The 23,649-nt window shown below is 34.7% G+C and overlaps 2 protein-coding genes and 1 long non-coding RNA gene across 4 annotated transcripts; 2 read left to right on the forward strand and 1 right to left on the reverse strand.

Moving 5' to 3' along the window:
• The first annotated feature begins 25 nt into the window (after positions 1 to 25).
• Positions 26 to 7,979, forward strand: LOC148605722 (heat shock 70 kDa protein 12A-like). 2 transcript variants are annotated; one of them, XM_088548172.1, is made up of 5 exons: positions 26 to 117; positions 3,039 to 3,399; positions 3,983 to 4,201; positions 4,618 to 4,753; positions 5,630 to 7,979. In XM_088548172.1, exons 2-5 carry the CDS (start codon positions 3,079 to 3,081, stop codon positions 6,670 to 6,672), a joined length of 1,719 nt encoding a protein of 572 aa, XP_088404298.1. In that variant the 5' UTR covers positions 26 to 117; positions 3,039 to 3,078; the 3' UTR covers positions 6,673 to 7,979. The 2 variants fall into 2 exon arrangements, with proteins under 2 accessions (XP_088404298.1, XP_088404297.1); XM_088548171.1 differs by having other exon boundaries at positions 28 to 161.
• Positions 7,980 to 8,386: 407 nt separating this feature from the next.
• LOC148605723 (uncharacterized) lies at positions 8,387 to 21,398 on the reverse strand. Its single transcript, XM_088548173.1, has 6 exons — positions 20,999 to 21,398; positions 19,676 to 19,738; positions 18,059 to 18,088; positions 10,958 to 11,156; positions 9,519 to 9,607; positions 8,387 to 9,155 (listed from the first exon to the last, which is right to left on the reverse strand). The coding sequence occupies exons 1-5, from the start codon at positions 21,256 to 21,258 to the stop codon at positions 9,554 to 9,556; spliced, it is 606 nt and encodes a 201-aa protein (XP_088404299.1). The 5' UTR covers positions 21,259 to 21,398; the 3' UTR covers positions 8,387 to 9,155; positions 9,519 to 9,553.
• LOC148605724 (uncharacterized) lies at positions 15,272 to 17,647 on the forward strand. The gene is made up of 2 exons (XR_015915822.1): positions 15,272 to 16,253; positions 17,367 to 17,647. It is a non-coding gene; the product is annotated as an uncharacterized LOC148605724 (long non-coding RNA).
• Positions 21,399 to 23,649: the final 2,251 nt, after the last annotated feature.

The raw sequence follows: 23,649 nt of genomic DNA on the forward strand, positions 1-23,649 counted from the left end.
TTGACATCAGTGTTGTGGCCTGAACTATCCCACGTGACATATGATAAAAATAAACTAGACCAGAACGAAAGAGGAAGCTAAATATTGACCTGGAAATCTAAGACCTCATATACCTAAGTACACGCATTTCTTTGAAAGCTATTCTTGCCCTTGTATACTGAGTAAGTACGACCAGATGCATATACGCATGGTTCTATGGGACACCAACAGTCGTCTTGCAAGAGCCTGTTGGCTGTTGCACCAACTTGGTTTCGTGATATTTTACTTTCGTTTTCGGATTCATAGTTTTGTTATTACTGCACATAAATTTTGCTGACATCGCAGTTAACATTAGAAGCAAATCGCTACTTCTTTTTAGATTTTGGGATGTTCAGATTTGGTCGAAAGCCTGACCCAAAAGTAGGGCCGTCAATGCTCGGAATGTTTGGTTTATAAAATCAATGCATGCTTATGGAACACCCCCTTTAATTGGCCTTAATGGGAATTTCAGAACTCTTGATAATTGTAAACTAGATTGTAACTTTGATTTGCTCCATTATATGCCTCAAAGACAAATATTATCCGTGTTGCGCCATAATAGATCCCCACCCTTTGCGGATCGAATTAAAAAGATTCTTTGTACAAAAATGCACTCATTCAACTTTCATGTACGCATTGGTTATAAATAATAAGAGTAGTATTTTAATCAATATTGTGTGTCCAAATTAATCTAGTATAATATAGTATATCATTTTTTTTCTTTTTTTTTTGGGGGGGGGAGGGGGGCTAAAAATGATTATTTCTGCACCTGCATCCTGAAACGGAAGACACCTGCATCCTGAAACTAAGGATCAGGGTTACCCCTACCCTCCATAAGATAAATATTGCTCAATTGAAACCTCGTGTATAATCCAAAGCAGCGGATTTGTAACGGGTTGAGACTTAAAGACTCGAAAACTCGCTCTAATTAAGTTTCGCTTACAGCGTAAGCGAAACACGCGGTTTAACGAGTAAGGAATCCGTAACTAACACGACGACTGGTGTAGAAGTGTTCAGAGGTAAGAGTTAGACCAGAGGCAATTTCCCCTTAATGTATCAACCTAAAGTGTCGTAATAAGTAAATTTCGTAACTGGTCAATAGTGCAGAACTGATTCCCCTATGTACTGGGGGATGGAGGTTGGGATGAATTCCGGGGTTGCATTTCATCTTGTTGGAAAATTGTGTTTCCTTTGTGCTAAATTGGGGCAAAAATGAGCAATCTCATTAACAAGTTTTCGGGATCAGAACATTTCCGGATCCGCTGTTTGAGCACAGTCATACCTTTTTGAGGTTAAAGTTTAAAACTCGTAAGGGAAAAAGAACAAAAAAAAAAAAAAAAAAAAAAGAAGCAAAATTTAAAAAGGGGCATTTTCCTATGAACGCAGACAGAAGAAAAAAAAAATCATTGGAACAGTGGTATTCTACAGACGGGTAAATAAAAGTGATTAGTTCCTATTCAGACTTTCCAAAACGCGGCAATCAAGACATTGTAATGTACACATACACATTGTAAACAGAGATGAAAGGTTTGTGTACATAATCATGTACTAGATAACTTGTCCATCAACCATTGGTAACAATAATAATTCATATGCTCGTTATCTTTCGAAAATATGCAAGTATAAAGTGTGCTGTGTTTATTTTTACCTGGATATTTTAACTGTAATTCCAGTCCCTTTATGTATCTAGACAAAAATGTATTTAGAATGTGGGATCAGATTTAAAATCTGCCTGATATCCCTGGGGCTAAATTAGCTCCGTATATAGTACCACTCCCTGTCTATGACAGCCTTTTTCATACATGCAAGGTGGGGTGTTTTTCTGTTAGACATATTCACCTTACCAATTCTTACAAATAATACATAATGTACGCGAAATGCTAGCGAGATCACAGCTAGAAAAATAACGAATTGTTATATAATAGTGTTCATATAAGGACACCATAACCCGGATGAATGGGGCAAACGACGCCACTATAGCAGTCGTCCTTGTTTTAGATGCAACTTGTTTTTATGTAACCTCGCTAGCTTCCGCCAACATCATTTATTATTTTAATGTTGTTGTGATATGTATGTATGAGTTTCTTAGGGACCGGTCATTATTTAACACCAGGGGTGGGCCAGCAAATTGAAAAATGATCCCGGAAAAAAATAACTGACCCCCCTTTTCCAAACACAGAAAAATTTTCAACCCCCCTATCTCATGTACCAAAAAAAGTCAACCCCCCCTGCATTTTTTAAAATGAAATTTCAATGTATTATAGCCAGGGAAGTTCTGCTCTTGAAGTCTTTGTTTCCTCATCCTTGATGTTTATGCTCTTCAGTTTAGCAGAGCAATTGTTCGGCTGATATTATGAAACAGTAGTTCAGTTATATTTCACACAACAACTGACGTTGCCCAATGAAGTCGCATATAGGGGATTAATTAAAATGTCTGGTTTGGAAATGAGTACAATTAAATTTATTGAAGATAGGCTTGGATGTAAAATTTGGAACTATCTTATATTTCCAAGAGATTTAGAAACCTTAGTTCTAATTTTACATTTACCGCTTATAGAAAAGAATTATTTTGTTAATAATTACTGTAAGTACTGCTACCCAGTGGTGTATTCAGAAATTTCGAAAGGGGGTTCCAGAAAAAGGGGGGCCCTGCATGACTATTACTAATATTTTCTCAGGCTATTAGTAGTATTTTCTCAGGTTATTACTATTATTTTCTCAGGCTGTTACTAGTATGTTCTCAGGCTTTTAATAGTATTTTCTCATTTTGCTCAAATTTGCGACGAAATTAACAAAAAAAGGAGGTCCAATCCGCGGAACCTTTCCCATTGATTCACCATCATGATCTAAATTCAAATTGAGTGTTATACAACGAGAGTGTCTGGTCATACAAATACATTTTGAAACAAAAATCCGTACATAGTATATAGTTGCAGTTATTGTAAAAGTTAACAAGTCTAAAGCATGCGGACTCTCAAATTAATACTTACATGTAATCAGATTTACTTTATTTGTTGCAGGTTTTAGTAAACGGGCGCGTGAAATGTAATATTTGAGATAATGTCACGGGAAGTGACGCACGGGAAGTTGATGGTATGCGCCATTGATTTTGGAACAACGTTCTCCGGATATGCCTTTCAGTTAACATCGGACTTTATCAAAGATCCAACAACCAACATTAAAACCAACCAAGTATGGAACGCAGGTGGTGCGGCTTTAATGTCGATGAAGACTCCTACTTGTCTTTTGCTCGACAAGAACAAAGATTTTGTTGCGTTCGGTTATGACGCCGAAAACCAGTACTCAGAGTTAGCACTCGAAAATGAGCACAAGGATTACCTGTTCTTTCGACGATTTAAGATGTTATTGCATCGAAACCCAGTAAGAACGAAGTTTTAACTTTTGCGCTATAAATGAAATTTTCCTTTAAAAAATTACCCAAATATCGTGTGAAAAAGTAAAGCGTGTGGATGTTTTATGCTACCAATATATAAATTTCAAAGACCCATTAATGCGTACAAATATCTATGCAGATTTTGGAGAGTTTAGGGAGCAACAATTTCATTGGGGGGGATAGGATGACAATTTTCTATCCTACCTGTTTTATCATAGAGAATATAGTGTACAATTTCATGTACCTTTTCCTTCTGTTCTTCTGCGTAAAGTCCCTTATTGTTTATTTTCTTGTTCATGAATATAAACAATAAAATATTAGGATAAATAGAGATCCTGCCCCTTTATGTTTTTTTTCCTTTTTGCCTGTTTTGCATATTTATATTTATAACAAGAGAATTTAGATCTTGCATTCATCCTACCCCCCAAAAAATCAAATGATAGGTACCTTATAACAAAATGTCATACAAATAATAAGCATATTGGTTCAACTGAAAACTTATCTTTACATGAAATTTCTATAAAGATTTTAGTCAAAATTACATTGTTTGCAATATTGATCAATTTGTAGGGACTAAGCAGAGATACAAAACTAACTGCAGCCAATGGCGAAAAATTACCTGCAAAAACAATATTTGGTCATGGTATTGCATACTTAAAGAAACACGCCCTTGGAAACTTTGAAAGAGCTGGAACAACCGTCGATGAAAACGAGGTTCAGTGGGTCATCACAGTTCCAGCCATCTGGACAGACGCCGCAAAGCAATTTATGAGAGAGGCAGCACAAAGGGTAATTTCAGTAAATGAATTTATATTATACTAATGAAGTGATGTACATGTAATTAGTATCTTGCATTTGGTCCTTTTAGTTAACTTTTAGTTAAATTGGTGATCAATATAAATATGTACCGTTTTTGTTGAGTCAATGCACAAGTTGAGTTTATACTCGCCATACTAAAACAACAAAGAATTGTTAACAGTTGTCTCGATATATACATGAATGCATGAGTCTTGTATACTTTTCGACCTTATACTGTCTGTGTTTTTTTTTATACTATCAACCAGTATGAAGTAGTTTTGATTAATGTAGTGCTTTGTGTGTGTGTGTGTGTGTGTGTTTTTGTTTTTTTGTTGTTTTTTTTGTGGGAAGCGTCCCGTACTTTTGGGCTATATTGTAGCTTGCATGCCGCTTTATTTTGATTTTAGGCTGAAATATTCAACGATCAGCTTTTGATTGCTCTAGAACCGGAAGCAGCCTCGGTTTTGTGTCGTTATACCTTAGACGCCTTCGGACAAGAAGTGTTTCAACCAGGATCCAAGTACATGGTCATTGATTTAGGCGGTATGTTTACACAGGCTTCATCATATCTCGAAATCACCATTTGCTAAAACAGTCGCCAAAATATGTTTACAGGACGTCGACTCCTTTCCTGTATTCGCCTTTACCGATGCTACACTTTTCCACACACGCTGTTAATTAAAAAAAAGTAAAAAAAAAAAACTCCATCAGTCAAGTTTATTTTGAAATTAGTTTTTGAAATGTTTAAAATACTGAGTGTGTACTGTTTTGGACCTATCCGTCCGTCCGTACGTCATTTCTCTTCCTGATATCGCAACCTCCCTCGAACTACTGAACAGGATCGAAGGACACAATATGATATGTACAATTACCAGGAAATTGCCACATCTAACATTTCATGGGAGTTATGCCCCTTTGAACTTTATAGCTAGAAGTACACTTCTGAATTATGTTATCACTGTAACTCAAACTACTGAACAGAAATTCTCGAAACGTGGTTTGTAGTAGGGGCACTACATGTCCAGCAAATCTTGATCCCTCATACGCCCCTTTAACTTAATTACTGAAGCATCTTGTCATCAAAACTCTTCTCGAACTACTGTACAGAATTGTATTTAATTTATGCTTTGTTAGCAGTAAGGACATATAGTTGTGCATGTAACCAAGAAATCTAGATTCACAAAATTTTCAAGGAGTTATCCTTTTACGAAATTATTTCCCCAAATTCACAACAAAAGTATCATTTCAGTAAAAGTGTCATTGCCCTTCAGTCAAAGGCGTGAAAATTTGTTTAATTTTCATCAATTTATGAAAACCTCCAACCTTAAACCGGCTCCTCCTTTTATATTGGGGTTTACGCTTTATGAGCGTGCTCACTAAGTTCTTTTATTTAAAAAAAGACGCGATTTGTAATTACAGGAGGAACTGCAGATATAACTATACACCAGGTTACCGACAACGGTACTCTGAAAGAACTCCATAGTGCTAGTGGTGGTGCATGGGGAGGAACTAAAGTCGACGAAGCGTTTGAACAGCTGCTAATTGATATTGTTGAAGAAGATGTTTACGCTGCCTTTATGAAAACGCATGCTTCGGACCATTTCGATATGGGTCGAGAGTTCGAAGTGAAAAAACGCACGGTACAATCAGACATGCGTTCTGCATACATCAAACTTCCGTCGTCTTTGACTGAAACGTACACAGTTATGAAGAAGAAAACCTTCAGAGAGGCCATCGAAAATTCGATGTACAAAGGACGCGTTTCACAAGCAGCCGATAAATTAAAAATGGATCCTGATTTATTAAAGGGTCTTTTTCGTGATCCTTTAGAACACTTAGTTGAGCACGTCCGAGAAATATTAAACCAGCCAGTCGCTGCAGGCACTAACACTTTTCTACTTGTTGGAGGTTTTTCCGAATCACCTATAGTACAAGAAACGATAAAGTCCCGTTTTCCAAAACACAAAATGATTGTTCCACAAGATGCAGGCCTTGCAACTCTGAAAGGGGCCGTTCTGTTTGGGCACAACCCAAAGCTTATTTCCGTTCGAGTAAGCCGTTTAACGTATGGTATAGCTATCAGTCGTGTCTTTGCAAACGGCGATCCGGAAGAACTTCGCCATGTTTCAAGTAATACCGTATTATGTCGTGATGTTTTTCACAAATTTGTTGAGAAAGGTCAACCCATTAATGAAGGGGACGAACATTCCATGCCGTTTACTGCCAGAGGGGCGAGTAATAGGGTTCGAGTTTACACCTCTAGTTGTAAGAATCCGAAGTACGTTAGAGATGAATGTAAACTTCTCGGAGAGATGATGATCAATCTAAATCCGGATACCAACGCAGGAAATAACATTAGTGTATCGATAGCGTTCGGTGGTACTGAGTTAGTTTTAGAGGCTCGCGAGAAGAATACTGGTGAGATTTTCAGGACAAGATTTGACTTCTTAAGTGATAAATAGACAAAATTAAGGATTTACGAATACACTATAGTTGTATGGGTGAAGGATACAATGTGCTGTTATTCGAACCTTGATTGACACATTCAATCCCAAGACAATGCATTTTAGCATAAGGTACCATTGCAATTACGTCATTGAAAATCAATTTTGACAGTTGTATTCTGTATTTAAAAGGACACAGTCACAAGCCAAATCAGAAAAAAAACATTGAGCAAAGGTGTTTTGGTCATACCTCAATCCCCCTCCCTTACCCAGAAAAAAACACAGGAAACCCTAAGAATGATTTAAGGCATTTAGACGAAAAATCAAACTAGAAGGTGCACATTATATAATGAAGAGTCATGGAAATTCCATGTTTTGCATCAGAAAACCTCAAAAGGCATTAAGATGAAAAAAGAGGTACATAATGGCATTATGTAGTAAGAAACTGTGAAAGCTTCATCAAATTTCATTTAGTGGTTCCAGGGGAGATTCAGATAAAAAGATACTCCCACCGGTCTACCAATGAAGAAGTCCTTTTTGCATCAAGAAACCCCAAAAGGCAATCAGGTAAAAAAAAAGAGGTACATAATCGCATCATGTTATGAAGCATCTGTGAATGTTCATTAAATTTCATTTAGTGGTTTCAGAGGAAATGCGCATTAGAACTGGGAACGGACGAACGGATGGACACCATGATCACTATATACCCCCCCGCATTTCAAGAGGGGGTATAAAAACGATAAATACTTCTGCTGATGTACTTTTGAAAATTTTTTTGCGCTTGGAATCGTTTGTTCGCTTTGTAGGTGGTTAAGATGTTATTAAGTACGTTGTAGCACTCCCCATAAGAATCATGCAAAAACATGACTCCTGGTTTGAAAGGAGGAAATATACATTTTTATTTTTGACATTTTGTTTCAAATGTTATGTAAACATACATTAACATGTGGCTTTTCATTTAAACCTTGTTCTAAGGAGATAGAATGTGCTGAAGAATTCAAAATTAAGGGAGATGATCTCTGTAAATGACACTAAAATAACTGTTGGATTTTTAATGTGGATTATCTCCTAAGAGCATGACAGATTGGAATGAATAATAACAATTATTACATTTCATTATTAAGACCTATAAAGCAACTTTATAACAAAAATTAAAATATGTAGCCTTTTTTAGGGTGTATCACATATTACAGAATTCGCATGATTCTTACAAAGACTACTACTTAACAAGTGGTAAAGGTAAAACAGTCAATAACGCCAAGAAAACAGGACCAAGGTATTTTTTGAAATGTGTCTATCATACAAACAGTCAAAAATAACATTTTTTTTTAAAAAATAAACATCTTTAAATTATAATAGAATGACTAGCAAAACATAGTATTATATAAATTACCATGATACGGGCTGTTACGTAGCACTCCAGTTAAGAATCATGCAAAATATGATTCATAGTTGGTAGGCCTTCATATTTTTATTTTTGATATTTTGTATAAAATGTAAACAGAAATTCACGTGTGGTTTTTCATATAACCTGTGCTCTTATGAAATAAATATTCTATAGAATGTACTGTAGAATTCAAAATGTCTCTGTAAATGACACTAAAATGCAATATAATCTATTGGATTTTAAATGCGGATTATCTCCATAGAGCAGACAAATTGGAATGTATGATAATACATTTCATCATATAGACCCTCAAAACAACTTAACAAAAAAATATATAGTCTTTTATTAGGTGCAACGAAAAGTAAATCTCTGTCTTGAAGTATTACCATTAGATCAGGTACAGGGGGGGGGGGGGGTTGTGAATATTTGTAAATGGGGTTCCATACTATCATTTACTAACTTTTGTCAGAATTAATCACGAAGTTATTTCTCAAAAGGAGGGCCCTGATAAAATGGGATTTCACACTATCATTTACTCACTTTTGTAAGAATTACTCACGATGTTATTTTTTTCTCATTTTATTTAATCAAGAGCTATGACCCCCGGGACCCGCCCCTTCGCCTGAAACTGCACTGAATAGTATAATGTAGTAGTTTCAGATCTTGGACCCTTCAAATCGTACATTTGTATATTTCCTATTGTAAAGCATTACAAGTTCCATTTTAAATATAGAAGTGCATAGTACTGTACCAAACTACTAATAGTAATTTGTTTGGTTATTAAACTTGTTTCTGGAATGTTTTAAAAGTGGGATTTTTGTTTACCAGAAGTGCCCTTTGCCACATCCTTGCACAGCAACGGTCCATTTTTATGTAAAAACATTACAGGCCACACCACAAACTGTACTTTAGTCCCGTCCTCAGTGAACGGTTTGATAAGCTGGTGATCAAATGACTGCTCCGTGTAGTTCCATTCTAGATGAATAGGGGGTGAGCGGCAGACCATCATCCAACATATCTCTACACATTACTGGATGTACTGATTTTTGTTCGATAGACAGGCCAAAACATTGCGCTCAACCCGGTGTTTGTGATCTTGTTTATCTAATACTGCCTGAAATGGATAAAAATGTCCGTGTACAGTGTCCTTTACTACAGTCGAACCTCACTCGCTAGTACTTGGATGGCTCGAACACCAGGAATTTCTCGAACACAATTCAAAGTACCAAAATTATCTCCCATATAATCAATATGAATGATCTTAGATTTATCGAACACTCGAACTGACTAGTCGATCTGTTTGGTAATGAATGAATCTACTTGGTTAACAAGTGTCAACTAAGATATCAGTTTTCTTCACATTAACTGCTTTAAACTTCAGAGCCGTTTGAACCAAGAAATATCCTTTCATTAAAAGTATAACAGAAAGTCCATGATAACTACACACAGCTCTAAAATCGTTCTGAAAAGTAAATACTTAGTGTTCTATGTAGCTGTATCTGTTTTCAAATCCTATAAAGCTCTTCCTTTGTGTCTCAGACTGTAGCATTCTTCTTGGTAACTATCCTGAAAAAGCATAATTTATGTCTCTATAATAGTCAAGAAGCGAGTGATACATGGTTAGAAAGCACTACCTTTGACAGCATAAATTCACTGATATAAGAATGAAGTTGATCTCAGCTGGGCTTTATTTTTCTGGTAAAATAAGATAGAACTATCAATTCAGCGTTTTCTTGATACAGATTTTTTCAGCCTTTGCTGATTCTTACAAAGACTGGTATTTCATTTGTAATTATATACTGATTTGTAAGTGAATGAATATTTTCAACTGATGAAATCATGGATTTATAAACAGTAACTGACATATTACATGTGTCAATGGTAAAGAAATGGAATATTTTCGAAAATATATTACGAATCTAACACCGCACTGAGAGTTTAAGGCATAAAAATTCAAATACAACCAACCTCTCTAACGATGCTGTGAAATACTGATTTTTTTTAATACACAAGGGTGTCTGCGATTTCGTAGTCTTGCAATTACTTCCGTTGTATGTTTCTTTTTCAAACAGAATGTTGCGTTAAGTAGGTAGACCTTAGCATCGGTATGTTTGTGTAAAAATTTTACATCAATCTCATGTAAGCATCAAAGGAACTTGGATTTATTGCATTCTGTTTCAAATTAATACTTGATAAGCTTTGGTGAAATTGAATATGATACAAACTTATCAATGGTGTTTCTAGAAAATCAGAGGACACTTACCCTACCGGTGCACCTTGTCCATGCCCCAGGTTTTAGTGGAGTCCGAGTTGCTCATTTGCTTTAGTAGCTTTGTGTGTATGATTTTAGTTACTTTGTGTTCTTTGTTGTGTATGTCTGTTTTTCATGTCTGGTCTTTGTCCTTAGATTGCATTCTTTTGATTACCGCTATAACTTTGGTTCCCTTTATTACTCTTTCAAGAGTTATTTCTCTTACCTTTGGTATACCTCCTTAAGAACGCAAATTAATAACGCTCTGCTTGACGCAATTCCTTTTTTTTTATTAACAGACGTAAAAAAAAACTCCATTGTTACTTCACAAATGTCGCTTAAATCTTACATGGCCATAAATAAGAATATCATTGTCTCGTCAGTAATAAATATATGAACCAGATTCGATGATCTGATGTTATGATCATTTGGAGCATCACCAATAGACGAAAACCCAATGCTTTTCTATTATGCAGTCCATGAATTCGTTTTTGATGTTAAACCAAAGATGGGCAATATAATTACATTAAGCGATTAAATCAGAAATGGTCCGACTACTGTCAAGGCTATTGCAATGCCGTCACAATTTTAGAGTTTAGCAGAAACATAAATGGCGATTTTTGAAAACTTTTTTTTATTGTTATGAAAAGTAAGCTCAAACATACAGTAACGATCGTCAACAGAATCTTGGAAGCCAAAACTTCATCTCTGATTAGGTTTTCGACATGTTCTATAGCATCTGTCCATTCATTGTCGTAAAGATTGGAGAATCTCTCTACCAAACTCATAGGTCGATATGGATCACTAAGATCTTTAATAGGTGGATTGTCAGTTTTCAACTGTTCCCCCAACATTTCAAGTAATCTGAAAGAAATGTACAATACAATCACTTACTGTATGTTACACTAAAAGGTATGATTTCTACGGTATGAAACGAGAAAGAATAGCTGTCAAAAAGTATAAATTGTGTAATGAAGAGAAATCATGCAAGTGTCGTAATCCGAATTCGAACTTATGATGGGCGGAAAATTAATTTTTCATGGTGGAGCCACAAAAAAGTCTAACTATAAGCAACGGAGCAGCAACATGTGCTATACACCTTCAGTTACTTTCATGACGCGAATAATTTTGAAATGTGGAATATTATTTATTGTAGACAAATTAAATGTCGAGGTGGAAAAAAAGAAGATTAACACTTATGTATGTCCAATTTAACTTTTGATTTGATCTGAGACTTGATGATTTCATAAACAAACGAAGCCAATTTAGCCATAAAAATCAAATTCGAATGATTATCAATCTGCTAAGACGAAATATCAGTGAAGATATCTGGTTTTATCTACAAGATAGAAACTTCATATCGGACAAAAACTAGTGATGATGACCATAAAACTTCTTGAGGGATGATATTTACAAAACAGAACGTACACCTCACATAGCACTTTACTCGAAAATATGAACTGTACAGAAAACAGTTACGTTAATAATGGGTCAGCTGTGAAATAAATACTCCATATGATGTAGATTATGGTAAATTATCAATCAAAAAGAGGAAGTTTACAATCAATAACTTGGAATAAAGGTTTACATGTCCTGTAACATCTATGTATAGGTTAATATCAAGGTATGAAGTAGTATAATGTGTATCAGTAGCCTCCTTAATTTCTTTTTCTTTTTCGTGTATCAGATGTATGTTATTCTTGGAAATGGGAGTATTCAGTTGTGATGCATCATCAATAAAACGGAGTAAATACGAATATAGAGACAGATTGGCCCAGATTGGGAAGCTTTTCCCCATAGGTATTTCAATGGTCTGCTTGAACATTTTATCCAAAAAGTTCTTAACCCCGCCTAGAAAATATGCTTAAAGCGTTATTAAAGAGTATCAAAGGAACCAAGATGCTAGCGGAAATCAAAAGAATGTATTCCAGTGCAAAAGGTCGGACTGGGAAAACAGACACAAACAGTAAATAACATAATGTAACCAAAATAATACTTGCAAATTAAAAATTAGATCAGCAACTCGGACTCCTATAAAAACTGGGAGCATGGACCAGATGTAACGGTAAGGTAAGTGTTCTCTACTTTTCTACAATTACCCACAGTACACAAATGACAGAATATCGTAATTTTGGCAAACTTCAAGCAATTCTTTTTGTCCTTTTCATGCAAGAATTGTCAATTTCTCAGTAAATCTTTCAACATCTGATGAATAGTTTTCAGTTGCATTTTAGACCAATTAGAGCCTTATCGTTCCTTCTCTTTTTTATGGTGAAACATTTGCATGATATACACTTTGAAGTTTCGAATTCATTTGAAAATTGTCACGCCCCCCTCCCCCCCCCCAAAGTTGCAAAACATTTCAATGACATTCAGTTGAAGGGTGAAATTATATAAAATGGGAAGTTAAAACAGTCTACCGGAAATACCTTACAAGGACCAAATCTAATAGCAGTATCCAAACGCTATTTCTTGATTTGGATATTAGAAAAGTGGTAAGATTGAACGCATATTTTTATGACTAGACCAGACGCTAGACCGGACCTTTTATTTCAAACAACATTTATTTCTCTCATCATTCCTCTTTTAAATTCCTTTTGTGTAGTTTTATTTCAAATAAAAAAATGAATCTAAAATGGTATGACTTAGAGGTCAACCTGTACATTTAGACATGATAGTCGGTAGAACAAAATGACAGTAAGGCTATTTTGCCCTTCTGTTAAAGCGTTTCCGTTTCGCACGCTTGGTCTATTATATTGAGTAATTTTATTTACATTCTATGTCGTCCTAAACCATGTGATTCCGAAGTATCTTGAATATCTTCTCCATCATCACAGTGAAAACACTAAAATGAAAATCTTTTCTATGAAATCTATTAAAACATTTATATTCACCTTAAGATGTACGGCGATTAAAGAGAAACAACATTAGTGAGATGTGCGCTGAGACGAGAATCTTTGTAATGAAGCCCAACAGTACAGAGACTGTCCTCATGAAATATCTATTTAGCACGTTTGTTATCGCTCCAGTCATCCCCATCATCTACTTTGCCGCAAGATGATTTTTATATTACAAGATAAGTTTATTAAGAAAACTGAAATGATTCATGATCAGTTTAACAGCAGTTCCACCAGTTAAGTAATCATCGAATTAACCTCTAAAGTTCACTTTATGTGAGTTTACATCTAGGCAGTACCATGAATATGCCTCATATCTTGACACCAAACTACCTGGCGACTTTATCGATGATATCAAGATTTCCATCAATATACTGAATGAACAGTATATTAATATTCCTTGTGATAACGTTTCGTTGCTAGATGATGATGATGATAATACAGAGGAACTGGATGTATCAGCATTAGACGGCTACAACTTCAACATAGGTATCGTCAAGGATCATCACATGCACATGCTAATGAATTATCGAGATTGCCTGAAGTATTTGGTTAACGGCCCCTGGAAGATTCCGAGAATGTGAATGAAAGCATCCCGTCAAGCAAGCAACATTTATTCCTTTTTTTTAGTCGCTATGTTTATCTTTATCACCTGAAGTAGCAGAAGAATAACTAGACCATACAGACATTGATTATTGTAGTGGGATGAAATGTCACATTGTCCATACTACACCCGTTCTCGTTATAAAATTTGAATAATTGCATATTTTTGGATTCTTGTCAGGTTGACATCAACGGGCTTTTACGGTCCGCTTATTAGCAACGTCGAAATATCACCATTTCAAACTGCACACCACAAACAAATGAAACATGAAGAGCGATAACGAACGATTTCACTGTAAGAGTTATGTTCTTCTAACATGGTACATGTGTATGACCCGTGATGTTGAAGAGTGAAGCAAAACTGCAGACGTTGCAGGTTGGAAAGCACCAGTTTGAGACGAAGCTCTTGTAAATGTATAATATCTTTCCTTAAAGCGGTTCAAGAGAGGCCTTAAAAACCTGTTGGTGGTTTCCTGATTGACAATAGCTGTACGAAAGTAGGTACTAAACTGCATAGACAGCAGCAGATGCCTTGCACTTTCACCTTATTTTACAATACGGATTCTAAAAGATATACATTTGGATTAGGGTTCCAACTTCCAGAGCAATATCTTTAAGGAGTTATGAAAATGCAGGAAGACACAAATGCTTGACTACCCGATATAATCATATGGGGTACTGACCAACTAGAAACCTTAATCTGAACGATTATACAGGTGTACAGGACGTAAATACAAATCAGAAAGCAAATTCCAAGAGTCAGTTACATGTACCATAGTCAATGCTCACAAATGCACAAACAAATTACAGTAATAAACATTAAGCCATTTCTGTTATTCTGGTGGTATTTTTTTATTACTGAATAAGCCCATTTTTAAAGGAAAATGATTGACCAAACTTGACGACAAACGCGATGACGTTTCATTCCGTATTGCCAACTTTTCTTTCATATGTGGCAACATACCTTCAGCACCTGTGTATGAAGTTATCATATCACAACTCGTACGTTATGCTAGAGCTTGTCGTAATTACGCAGACTTTTTGTTTTGCGTTAGACTTTTGACAGCTAGGTTTCTGGAACAGGGATATGTTGCTACAAGATTTAACTAAATATTATTTGCAAATAATAATAATTTTGTGGTGAAGTTGCAGTTTTGCTGAAATTGTCAAAGAAGGAACAAATCTTTCTTATGATCCTTAACGACTAAGCTACAACATTTGATATATTTTACCAACTTGTTTACGGTTATTCTGTCGAATGATGCTTTGTCGGGCTGTTAATACATCGTCGGGAAAATGCTCCAATTGTTTGGTAATTTCTTACATATTGGTATGCACATTTAAAAGACCACCATAAAAACGATAAGCAGGATATTCAGAACCAACAATAACATGCGTGTGTCTACAAAACCCACTTCAGAAATTTGTACAAAAATATATATATATAAGCATAAAAACATTTTCATTTTATCTCATATTCTTATACCTTTGTCTTGTAATATGTAAAATTCTGTTCGACAATTAACATCGGTGAGAGGTCGTAGCATATTCTTCTGTTTCATACCTCTTAATATTCATAACACATGTTCTATAAAAAGCGCTAAAAATTATCATTGTTATAATCGAAAGGTAGAAACTGTATTTTATTTATATGCTATGCAGTTTCATGCTGGGCATTTATTATTTTCATTTTTTTTACAACATGTAAAATAGAGGTATTTTTGGTGAAAATGGAACAATTCTTAAGCGAATTATTCAACCATAATGCAAGATATATAAATATTCCCATTCAGAGGTACAGAAGTTATTAATTTTGAATCAATTAAACAACAGGACGTATGAAACTCACTGAATACTATTTTCTTAGAACTCACATGTATGGGACGAGTTAGTCTTGGTACAATGTAGTCCAGTGCACTGCAAGACGTTTCCTTCCCCTGTACATGTATCCCACATAAACAAATGCCTTTTTTTTAGTTTACAAGACTAATTCATAAGTTCCTCCTGACATGAATTGAAATGAGTTCTTATATTCTGAATTACAGAAAATGATTGTATTGCAAATTGTTCTTCGGGATGTAGGTCGTTCCTAAATATACAAAGGACCGATCATTATATAAATGCCTTTCAGTCAAGGAGAAAGTCTTGTTCATATATTTTCGATATTCGGTAACAGTATATCACATGTAGGTTCTTTCATGCATGTACATACAAATGAACATCATACTGTAACTGTTTTTGGCCTCACTGGATTACGATGAGTTTATGAAGGAACATCGAAGACAGTTTCATATTCACATTTAGTTATAGTGATAGAAGAGGAGCAGTAAATCACTGCAGTAGTTTACATGTCATACAAACAAGTATATTTGACCATTCATCATTGAACATATAAGCTGGGACAAGGACACAACTAATCGAAGGAAAATGGAAGGATTAAAGGCATATTATTGATTATTAGGTAAGGTACTTTTAGTTTTGTTTTACAAATACAAATATTTAATTGTACCAACACATCATTGACAACAAATGGTCATGACACATATATAGACAATGGTTGAAACAAGCATACTCAATATACTCAATTTGTGTTTAAGTTTAAAAATAATAAAATAAATAAAATGAAAAAGGGGTAAAATATATATGGTTAAGAACGCTAATTTTTCATTCAATTTTGAAAATTTTCCCTATACGAATCTGTTGAAAGGCGAATTAACAGATTTTACAAAGAGTTTAGCATTTACAGGTTATTGGGGTCCATAGTGGGGTCACATCACAGAAATCTTTATTTTTTTAATTCTTTTTTTTTGGTCAGATTTTGTTACTTGTTTATTACATGTAGATTCTTCATAAAATCCCTGCCAAAATATTTCGATCAATGAAACCACACACATGGACACATGTACATATATACAAATGTATGTGGTTGCTACGAACAAAACTTAATTTGTTTAGGGTTTGACCTCTATAGACAAGTTTAGCAGCAATGGAGTATTTTATTTTTTGTATATATTGTTATATTTAATTTGAACAGATCGAAAGGTCTGCAAAAGGAGAAAAAACCCTTACCCAAATTTTTTCCTCAAGAAAAATGTGGATAAAAATAAGCAGTAGATGTACAAACGTATATTCACTGCAATGCTAAATAACAGATATGCTTTATTGTTTAATTTAATTTCTCTTTATATTTATTTATATATATACAAAATATAACATTTTTTTAAGTTGTATTATATAAGAGGGATGAGCAACACGGGGGTCTACACGAATCAGCCTACATGTAGGTCAATAATTTCTGATATATATGTATACGAATTCCAGTCTCTGCAATTTACAATGTACATGCTTGTGATACTTGACATATAAGTACATGTACATGTGCATGCAATTTTAATCAAACAACTAAATGCTGAGTACATGTAATGAGATATTAAACTATCTAATGTTGTTGTGTATGTTTTATTCATTGGTTTTATAGTACTCCTTTTAAATTGATTGATACTAGTTCAAAATGTGCATGTAGAGTAAATCTATTCTATGAAAACATACAAAGCCCTTGTTCTTTCTGTTTCAGGTAGGTAAAGAAGCTTAAATACATTTTTTCCAAGTGATTCATTGTTGCATGATTAGCAAGAGACTGATACAGGCCCTGCCATTTGTCATGATTGATGCAATACAAATATTGTAGAAGATGATGGAGGAAATACATTGTTACCACAAACCTCTGACCTGATTGAGCACCAAGTAGACAATCATTCAAGATTTTAACTTTAATATGTACATTTAAAATGACTATCTGGTATTTAGGAAATATTGTTGTGCCTTATAGATATTTTACAATAAATTTAAAAAACACCTGCAAGTGTTTAAGGTAATCAACTCTGGAAAGCTGTATTCTTTTGATTACCTACCCACATGCCAAATACCAAAATGCTACAGCTATTTTTATATGTCGAAAGATAAATGAATGATCATATATACAGCCGGGACACAATTTGTTACTTTAGAAACAGCCATATTGAACATAAAACTTTACCTGAAGATCAAAATTCAAGGTCAATTGACACAAATCCTGAGGTTGTTTTTTACCATGCCAAATATCAAAAGTCTATCTTGAAAGAAAAACAAGTTAAAGAGAAAAGCGTGGATATGGTTTAGAAGAGGCAGATTGACGCACAGACAAATTGAGGATTGTAGGGCATCTACCATATTTTGATACTACTTTAGATTTTTGTAGGCTTATATTATCATGCTTTACCTTCTTACCTTCTCCACAAATTTTCTTTACCCTTAAAGCTAAAAAAAAAAAACAAAACACTAACGAAATAGAAACATGCACAAACACAGGAGGTAGAAAACTGCCGTTTTCTCATTTTCACGCTTCCACCAATTCTTGACTATTTTAAAGTATCCTTTTATTGTCATATTTGAAATGCCCAGCATGTAGTGCTGTCTAGTTGCTATATAAGAGTGCATCTTATTGGGTATAAACAAGTCAGCTTGTTAAAAGTGTTCATTTATGAAGTACAGGGCATTGAAATGTGGTAAAAATTATCTAAATGATGTCATGTGGCTAAAATTCAAGGTCAAATATTTTTTAAGGTCATCATTAGAACCTATATATGTGTTATGTTAAATAGAGTTGAATACACTTAGCTGAAAAACACTGCTTTAGAAAAGGGCAATTATAGGCTTAATACCTAACTTAAGATCTTCTTTTGCATATCTTAACCATGAAAAATACCATTTTTCAAGGGAATTTCCTTGAAAGAAAATGGCGGCCATATCTCCGCCATCTTCAATAGTTCGAAAAAAAATATTTTGCAATTAGAAGTTTCTCATGGCGTCCTACCAGATGCACTAAAGTTTATATGTAATTGGCAATATCACTTTCGGACGGGTTTGCATGGTTTTCTCATGGACACCTCTTCAAAAAACGTATGTTGCTATTTGTTTTCTATGTATCACGAGTAGAGAATTATGCAAAGGAATGACTTGTGCACTGCACTTGTGTCCCTCGAGTTTTCGGCACACGCAGTAATATTTGAATACTTTGTTTTTAGGATAACCAATCTGTTTTGTAGATTTTCTACGCAGACTGTTTGTATCGTGCTAGAACTCTTAACAAATAGGCTTCTAGAACATGGTAATGTTGCTACAAGATTGAAGTCATCACTACAGAAGTTTTATGGTCGTCATTATGAACTCGTGGATCGTTATGGTGTATCTATCTGCACCATGAAAACCGATTTATTCAACAGGTCATAGTTTTCCTTTCCTCGTTTGTCTACCCCGGACTCGACTTTTAATGAGCAACTCGGCGGGTGTTTCTAGAAATGCAGAGGACGCTTACCCTACCGATGCACCTGGTCCATGCTCCCAGTTTTTAGTGGAGTCCGAGTTGCTCATTTGCTTTTGTTACTTTGTATGATTTTAGTTACTCTATGTTCTTTGTTGTGTATGTTTGTTTTTCATGTCTGGTCTTTGTCCCTGGATTACATTCTTTTGAATACCGCTAAAACCTTGGTTCCCTTGATTACACTTTCTTAATTGCTATTTTCAAATACGGTTTAATGTTCGTTTTCGACGGCATCCTATTTGTACTAATAATCCTAATTATGAGAAATGTCAAATACTGTTCACGTCAGAGATCAATGTTGGGGTAAAAGTGCTGTGCGTTTCATTAGTACTGTTCCAGTATCTAATTGCAGTAGGTTCATTTAAATCTAGTTTTGTTCTTCAGATGAATTAAACGGATGGATAGTCATTTCTCAAGTAAATATATATACTTAGTTTATAGGTTTATACAGAAAAAGTGTATCAGTTAGTTGTAACGAAATTTGAAAGTTCGATAGGTACACTTTTTCTAATTCAAATTTTTACCTTGGATATGTTTCCTGGAGAGCTTTCCGCTTAGCTTCAAATTTGGCGATGCGCAATCTCAACCTAAAGATAAAATTGTACTGATGACAGTCATAAACAATGCTTTCCGAGTAATAAAGTAGAAATTGATTCTAAATAATAATTGAATTTAGCCATTTATATATCTGATATTGACTCTATGTAACTATCATCGAAAATGGCAAAACGTCAAACAAAGGTGTTATAAAAGCAATACCTTTTGAACAAAAACATAACATCTTAATGTGCTCTGCTTAAAATGTGTGTACAGTCAAGAGGTCGAATTGGATGACTAAGATCTGTAATAACAAGTATTATTTATTTTGCATGTTTTGTAATACATGTAACATGTACATGTACATATCTGCAGATTTAAATGTTAAATTAAAAGGTCAGTAGTTAATCTACTTATATTGATCATTTAAAATTAAATACAGAATGTATCAATTTCACAGAAAACAAATTTTATAGTCGTTCTTTTATAGAGTTATTATTTTTATATCATTAATGCTAACTTCATCGTCAAGTCAAGGCGCTAAGACCTTTCAAAAAGAGCAAATAGATGAAAAAAAAAAACACATCAGGTTCTGTACTAAACTGTGCCGTGTTGCTCCTTTCCACTCCACTGCTTTTTCCTGCTCGCTAAACGTATAAAAATAATTTCAGAGAAGTTGAATGAATGTACATACTATCGATGTCTCTGTTTTAATGATAGTTTAAAGCTATAAACAGGCGCTTCAGAGACGTTTGTCATATATGAAAGAAAGAATACTTAAGGGAACCAACGTTATAGCGGTAATCAAAAGAATGTAATCCAAGAACAAGAACCAGACATGGAAACAGACATAAACAACAAAAAACATTAAGTAACTAAAATCATACATACAAAGTAACAAAAGCAAATGAGCAACTCGGACTCCAATACAAAGAAAGGAAGACGAGAAGTCATTGCGTTTGTCGTCTTGTTTGGTAATACGTTCTCTCTTTTCATCTATCTAAATAGTTCATATTTTTTATGACAAACTAGAAATCAGCTATGTGAAAATTACACATCCCAACATGAGCACTCGCGGTTTCAAATGAGGCGTATGTTAACTGACTACTTCATTCACATCTCTATAAAGATTTAGATGTCCTATCCTTTGATTGTACTTATACTGAAAGTGGTAACATATTGATTAAATTTTAACAAAAACGTCACATACAAATTGAAGCCTTAAGGGTAATAAGAATATTTTTGGCGAATATTGGTCGATGAATCTAAAACGTTTCTATGTGATTTTAATATATATTTTTGCAACAAACCTCGTATCAATTGATCCAAACATCCTGGAAATGGCGGCGTCTTCTGCTTGTGTAGATATGTATTTCAGCGTTGGTATTCTAGGTAACAACAAATCCTCTATCGCTGAGATTTCTGATTTTAACTGATTCAGTTGCTCGATCATTTTTCCTTCGTGAATACCTTGTTGAAGGGTTCGGAGCTGCTGATTGTAATTTTGTACTTTTCCAATAGTTCTTTGAAAGTCTTCCTGCACCGTGTTTAGTATTTTCAACTGCACCATTTCGTATTCCTTGACATTTGTTATGAAGGCATCAGCTTCTCACTCAATAAGACCTTGAAAATGATTTTTATCATCAATGATAGTATCAATAGCAAGTTTAATTTCACGATTGAACTAATTAATATAATTTTTAAGTTTGTTTTCGTGCACTGCAGATATGTCATTTTTATTTCTCTTTTTTCGTTTACCTCCTTTAGCAGCTGTTCAGTAAATTCAAACAAATCTGCCATTTCATGTCCGTTATGGAGTTTTACAGCACAAAGTCTGCACACTTTAGCATCACACTGCGTGCATAGAAAAATGAATTGTTCTTTGTGTCGTTCACAGTGAAGTGATGCTACTTTATTGATATATTCACCAGTCACAAATATGTGATTTTTTGCCATTTTTAGTCTCAAGTGACAAACTTTGCAGTTCCATGAAAAAAGCGACATAAGAATTCTGAAAGTTAAGAACCCTAAAGAAATAAGTAAATAGAGTATTCAAGGGAATCAAGATTCTAGTGGAAATCAAAATAATGTAATCCAGGTAATAAAACCAGACATGGAAAACAGACAAGCGCAACAAAGAAATTAAAATAACCAAAATAATAAGGGTAAACTCGGACTCCACCAAAAACTGGGAGTATGGACAAGGTGCACCTGCAGGGTAAGCTTCCTCCATATTTAGCTCATCTGGCCGAAGGCCATGTGAGCTTTTGCCATCGCTTGGCGTCCGTCGTCTCGTCGTCCGTCGTCGTCGTTAAGATTTTTTCAAAACTCCTCTCCTCAGAAACTGCTTGACTAATTGCAACCAAACTTAGTTTGAATGTTCCTTTGGATATCCTGCATAGCATTAATGTGGAGATATTTGATCCATCGAAAAACATGGCCTCCGTTACTAAAAATAGAACATAGGGGTCAGGTAGTAGAGTTTCGCATATATCACCAAACCCTTTAGGTTTAGCTAAATTCTGACATCGGGTAAAAGTGTAAAGCATGCTGAGATCTATCTTGGGTTAAATGTTCATGTTCATCCATTAAGCCCTTTTTCGACGTTTTTTGCTATTTTTAATGTTATTTCTTTCAAAAATCTTCTCCTGTGACACTAGTTTACCAATTAAAACCAAACTTGGAATGAATGGTTTTTGGGGTATCTTTCATAGAACTGATGTGGGGATTTTTGATCCGTCGAAAAACATGGCCGCTGTTACTAAAAATAGAACACAGGGGTCAGGTAGTAGGTTTTCCCATATATCTCCAAAACCGTAAGTTTTAACTTAATTCTGACTGGTTACGAGTATGTAGCATGATGCGATCTATCAGCGGTCAAATTTTCATTTTAATCCATTAAGGCATGTTGGAGTTACTGTAATTTTTCAACACCTGCCGAGTTACTCATTGAGGTAAGTAAAGTCCGGGGTAGGCGAAAGAGAAAAGCAAAACTAAGACATGTTAAACAAATCAGTTTTCGTGGTGCAGATGGGTGTACTCGATCCACGAGTTCATGATGACGACCATAAAACTTCTGAAGTGATGACTTTTTGATATAAAAAGTCTGCGTAGCTTGGTCAATAGTTTTCCTTTACCCTCGATCTCCAAGTGTAGGTCAAGATAGGCTGACGCCACATGGTCTGTTTTATCTATTCTCACAAGTTCTGCGGTAGATGCGATGTATCAAATCACGAAACTAGGATTGTTTAACGGTAATACGTCATCTTTATAGCGGGAACTGAGATTTGAAGATCTAGCTAAACGATGATTTTTCAATCAGTCAAAGATCAATTGTTCTTAATTGAAGCCCACAAACAGAAACTGAAACATGTAACGCTCTAACTTACACCATATTTAGTACAAGTATAATGCGGGATATACGAGCGTCAGAAACATTCCGATCGCGCTGAAATGCTGAGCTACATATAAGTAATACAAATGAAACGTTCCAATTAGAACTATTAAGTTAGGAGAAGTTGAATGTCTAATGAAATGTTAGTGATCTGATTAGACTTTTCACAAAAATTAAGCTCAATAATTCAAAACGGTACTACCTTACAGATGCCTTGATATTTATCTAGGTTACAATAAAATATTAATAGAAACGAAATTGTTAATGTTATTCCCGAAAGATGTTCTCTGTAAACCCTTGTCTTTTTTTACGGAAAACGATAAACTAAATAATCTAAAACTGAATTGAAAACACTCAATAGTTAGATCGAACTTTCAAATATATATACAAAATGTGTTATTAGATCAATATAGTGAGTTGTAACTTATAAAGAAATGAAACGTTATGGATAAAAACGCATTTTCAGCGCCTCAACAAATACAAATTGAAAAGATACAGAAATCTTATCTTATCTGGCTTTAACTAATCATGCAATCAGCTTGAGAGGAACATCAGCCCGCAGAAGGA

This window comes from Perna viridis, chromosome 10, assembly GCF_037379345.1.
Source record: "Perna viridis isolate PV_CMFRI_1.1 ecotype Kerala chromosome 10, ASM3737934v1, whole genome shotgun sequence".
Taxonomy (NCBI): Eukaryota; Metazoa; Mollusca; class Bivalvia; order Mytilida; family Mytilidae; genus Perna; species Perna viridis.

Coding starts and splice junctions, on each gene's coding strand:
- LOC148605722 (XM_088548172.1), top strand. CDS start 3,079: ATGTCACGGGAAGTGACGCACGGGAAGTTGATGGTATGCGCCATTGAT. Junction 3,400..3,982: donor TGTTATTGCATCGAAACCCA/GTAAGAACGAAG, acceptor ATCAATTTGTAG/GGACTAAGCAGAGATACAAA. Junction 4,202..4,617: donor TGAGAGAGGCAGCACAAAGG/GTAATTTCAGTA, acceptor TTTTGATTTTAG/GCTGAAATATTCAACGATCA.
- LOC148605723 (XM_088548173.1), bottom strand. CDS start 21,258: ATGGTGCAGTTGAAAATACTAAACACGGTGCAGGAAGACTTTCAAAGA. Junction 18,089..19,675: donor CTCCAGGAAACATATCCAAG/GTAAAAATTTGA, acceptor TTTTTTTTTTAG/CTTTAAGGGTAAAGAAAATT. Junction 11,157..18,058: donor AAAGAAAATTTGTGGAGAAG/GTAAGAAGGTAA, acceptor CATTTCTTTCAG/ATTACTTGAAATGTTGGGGG.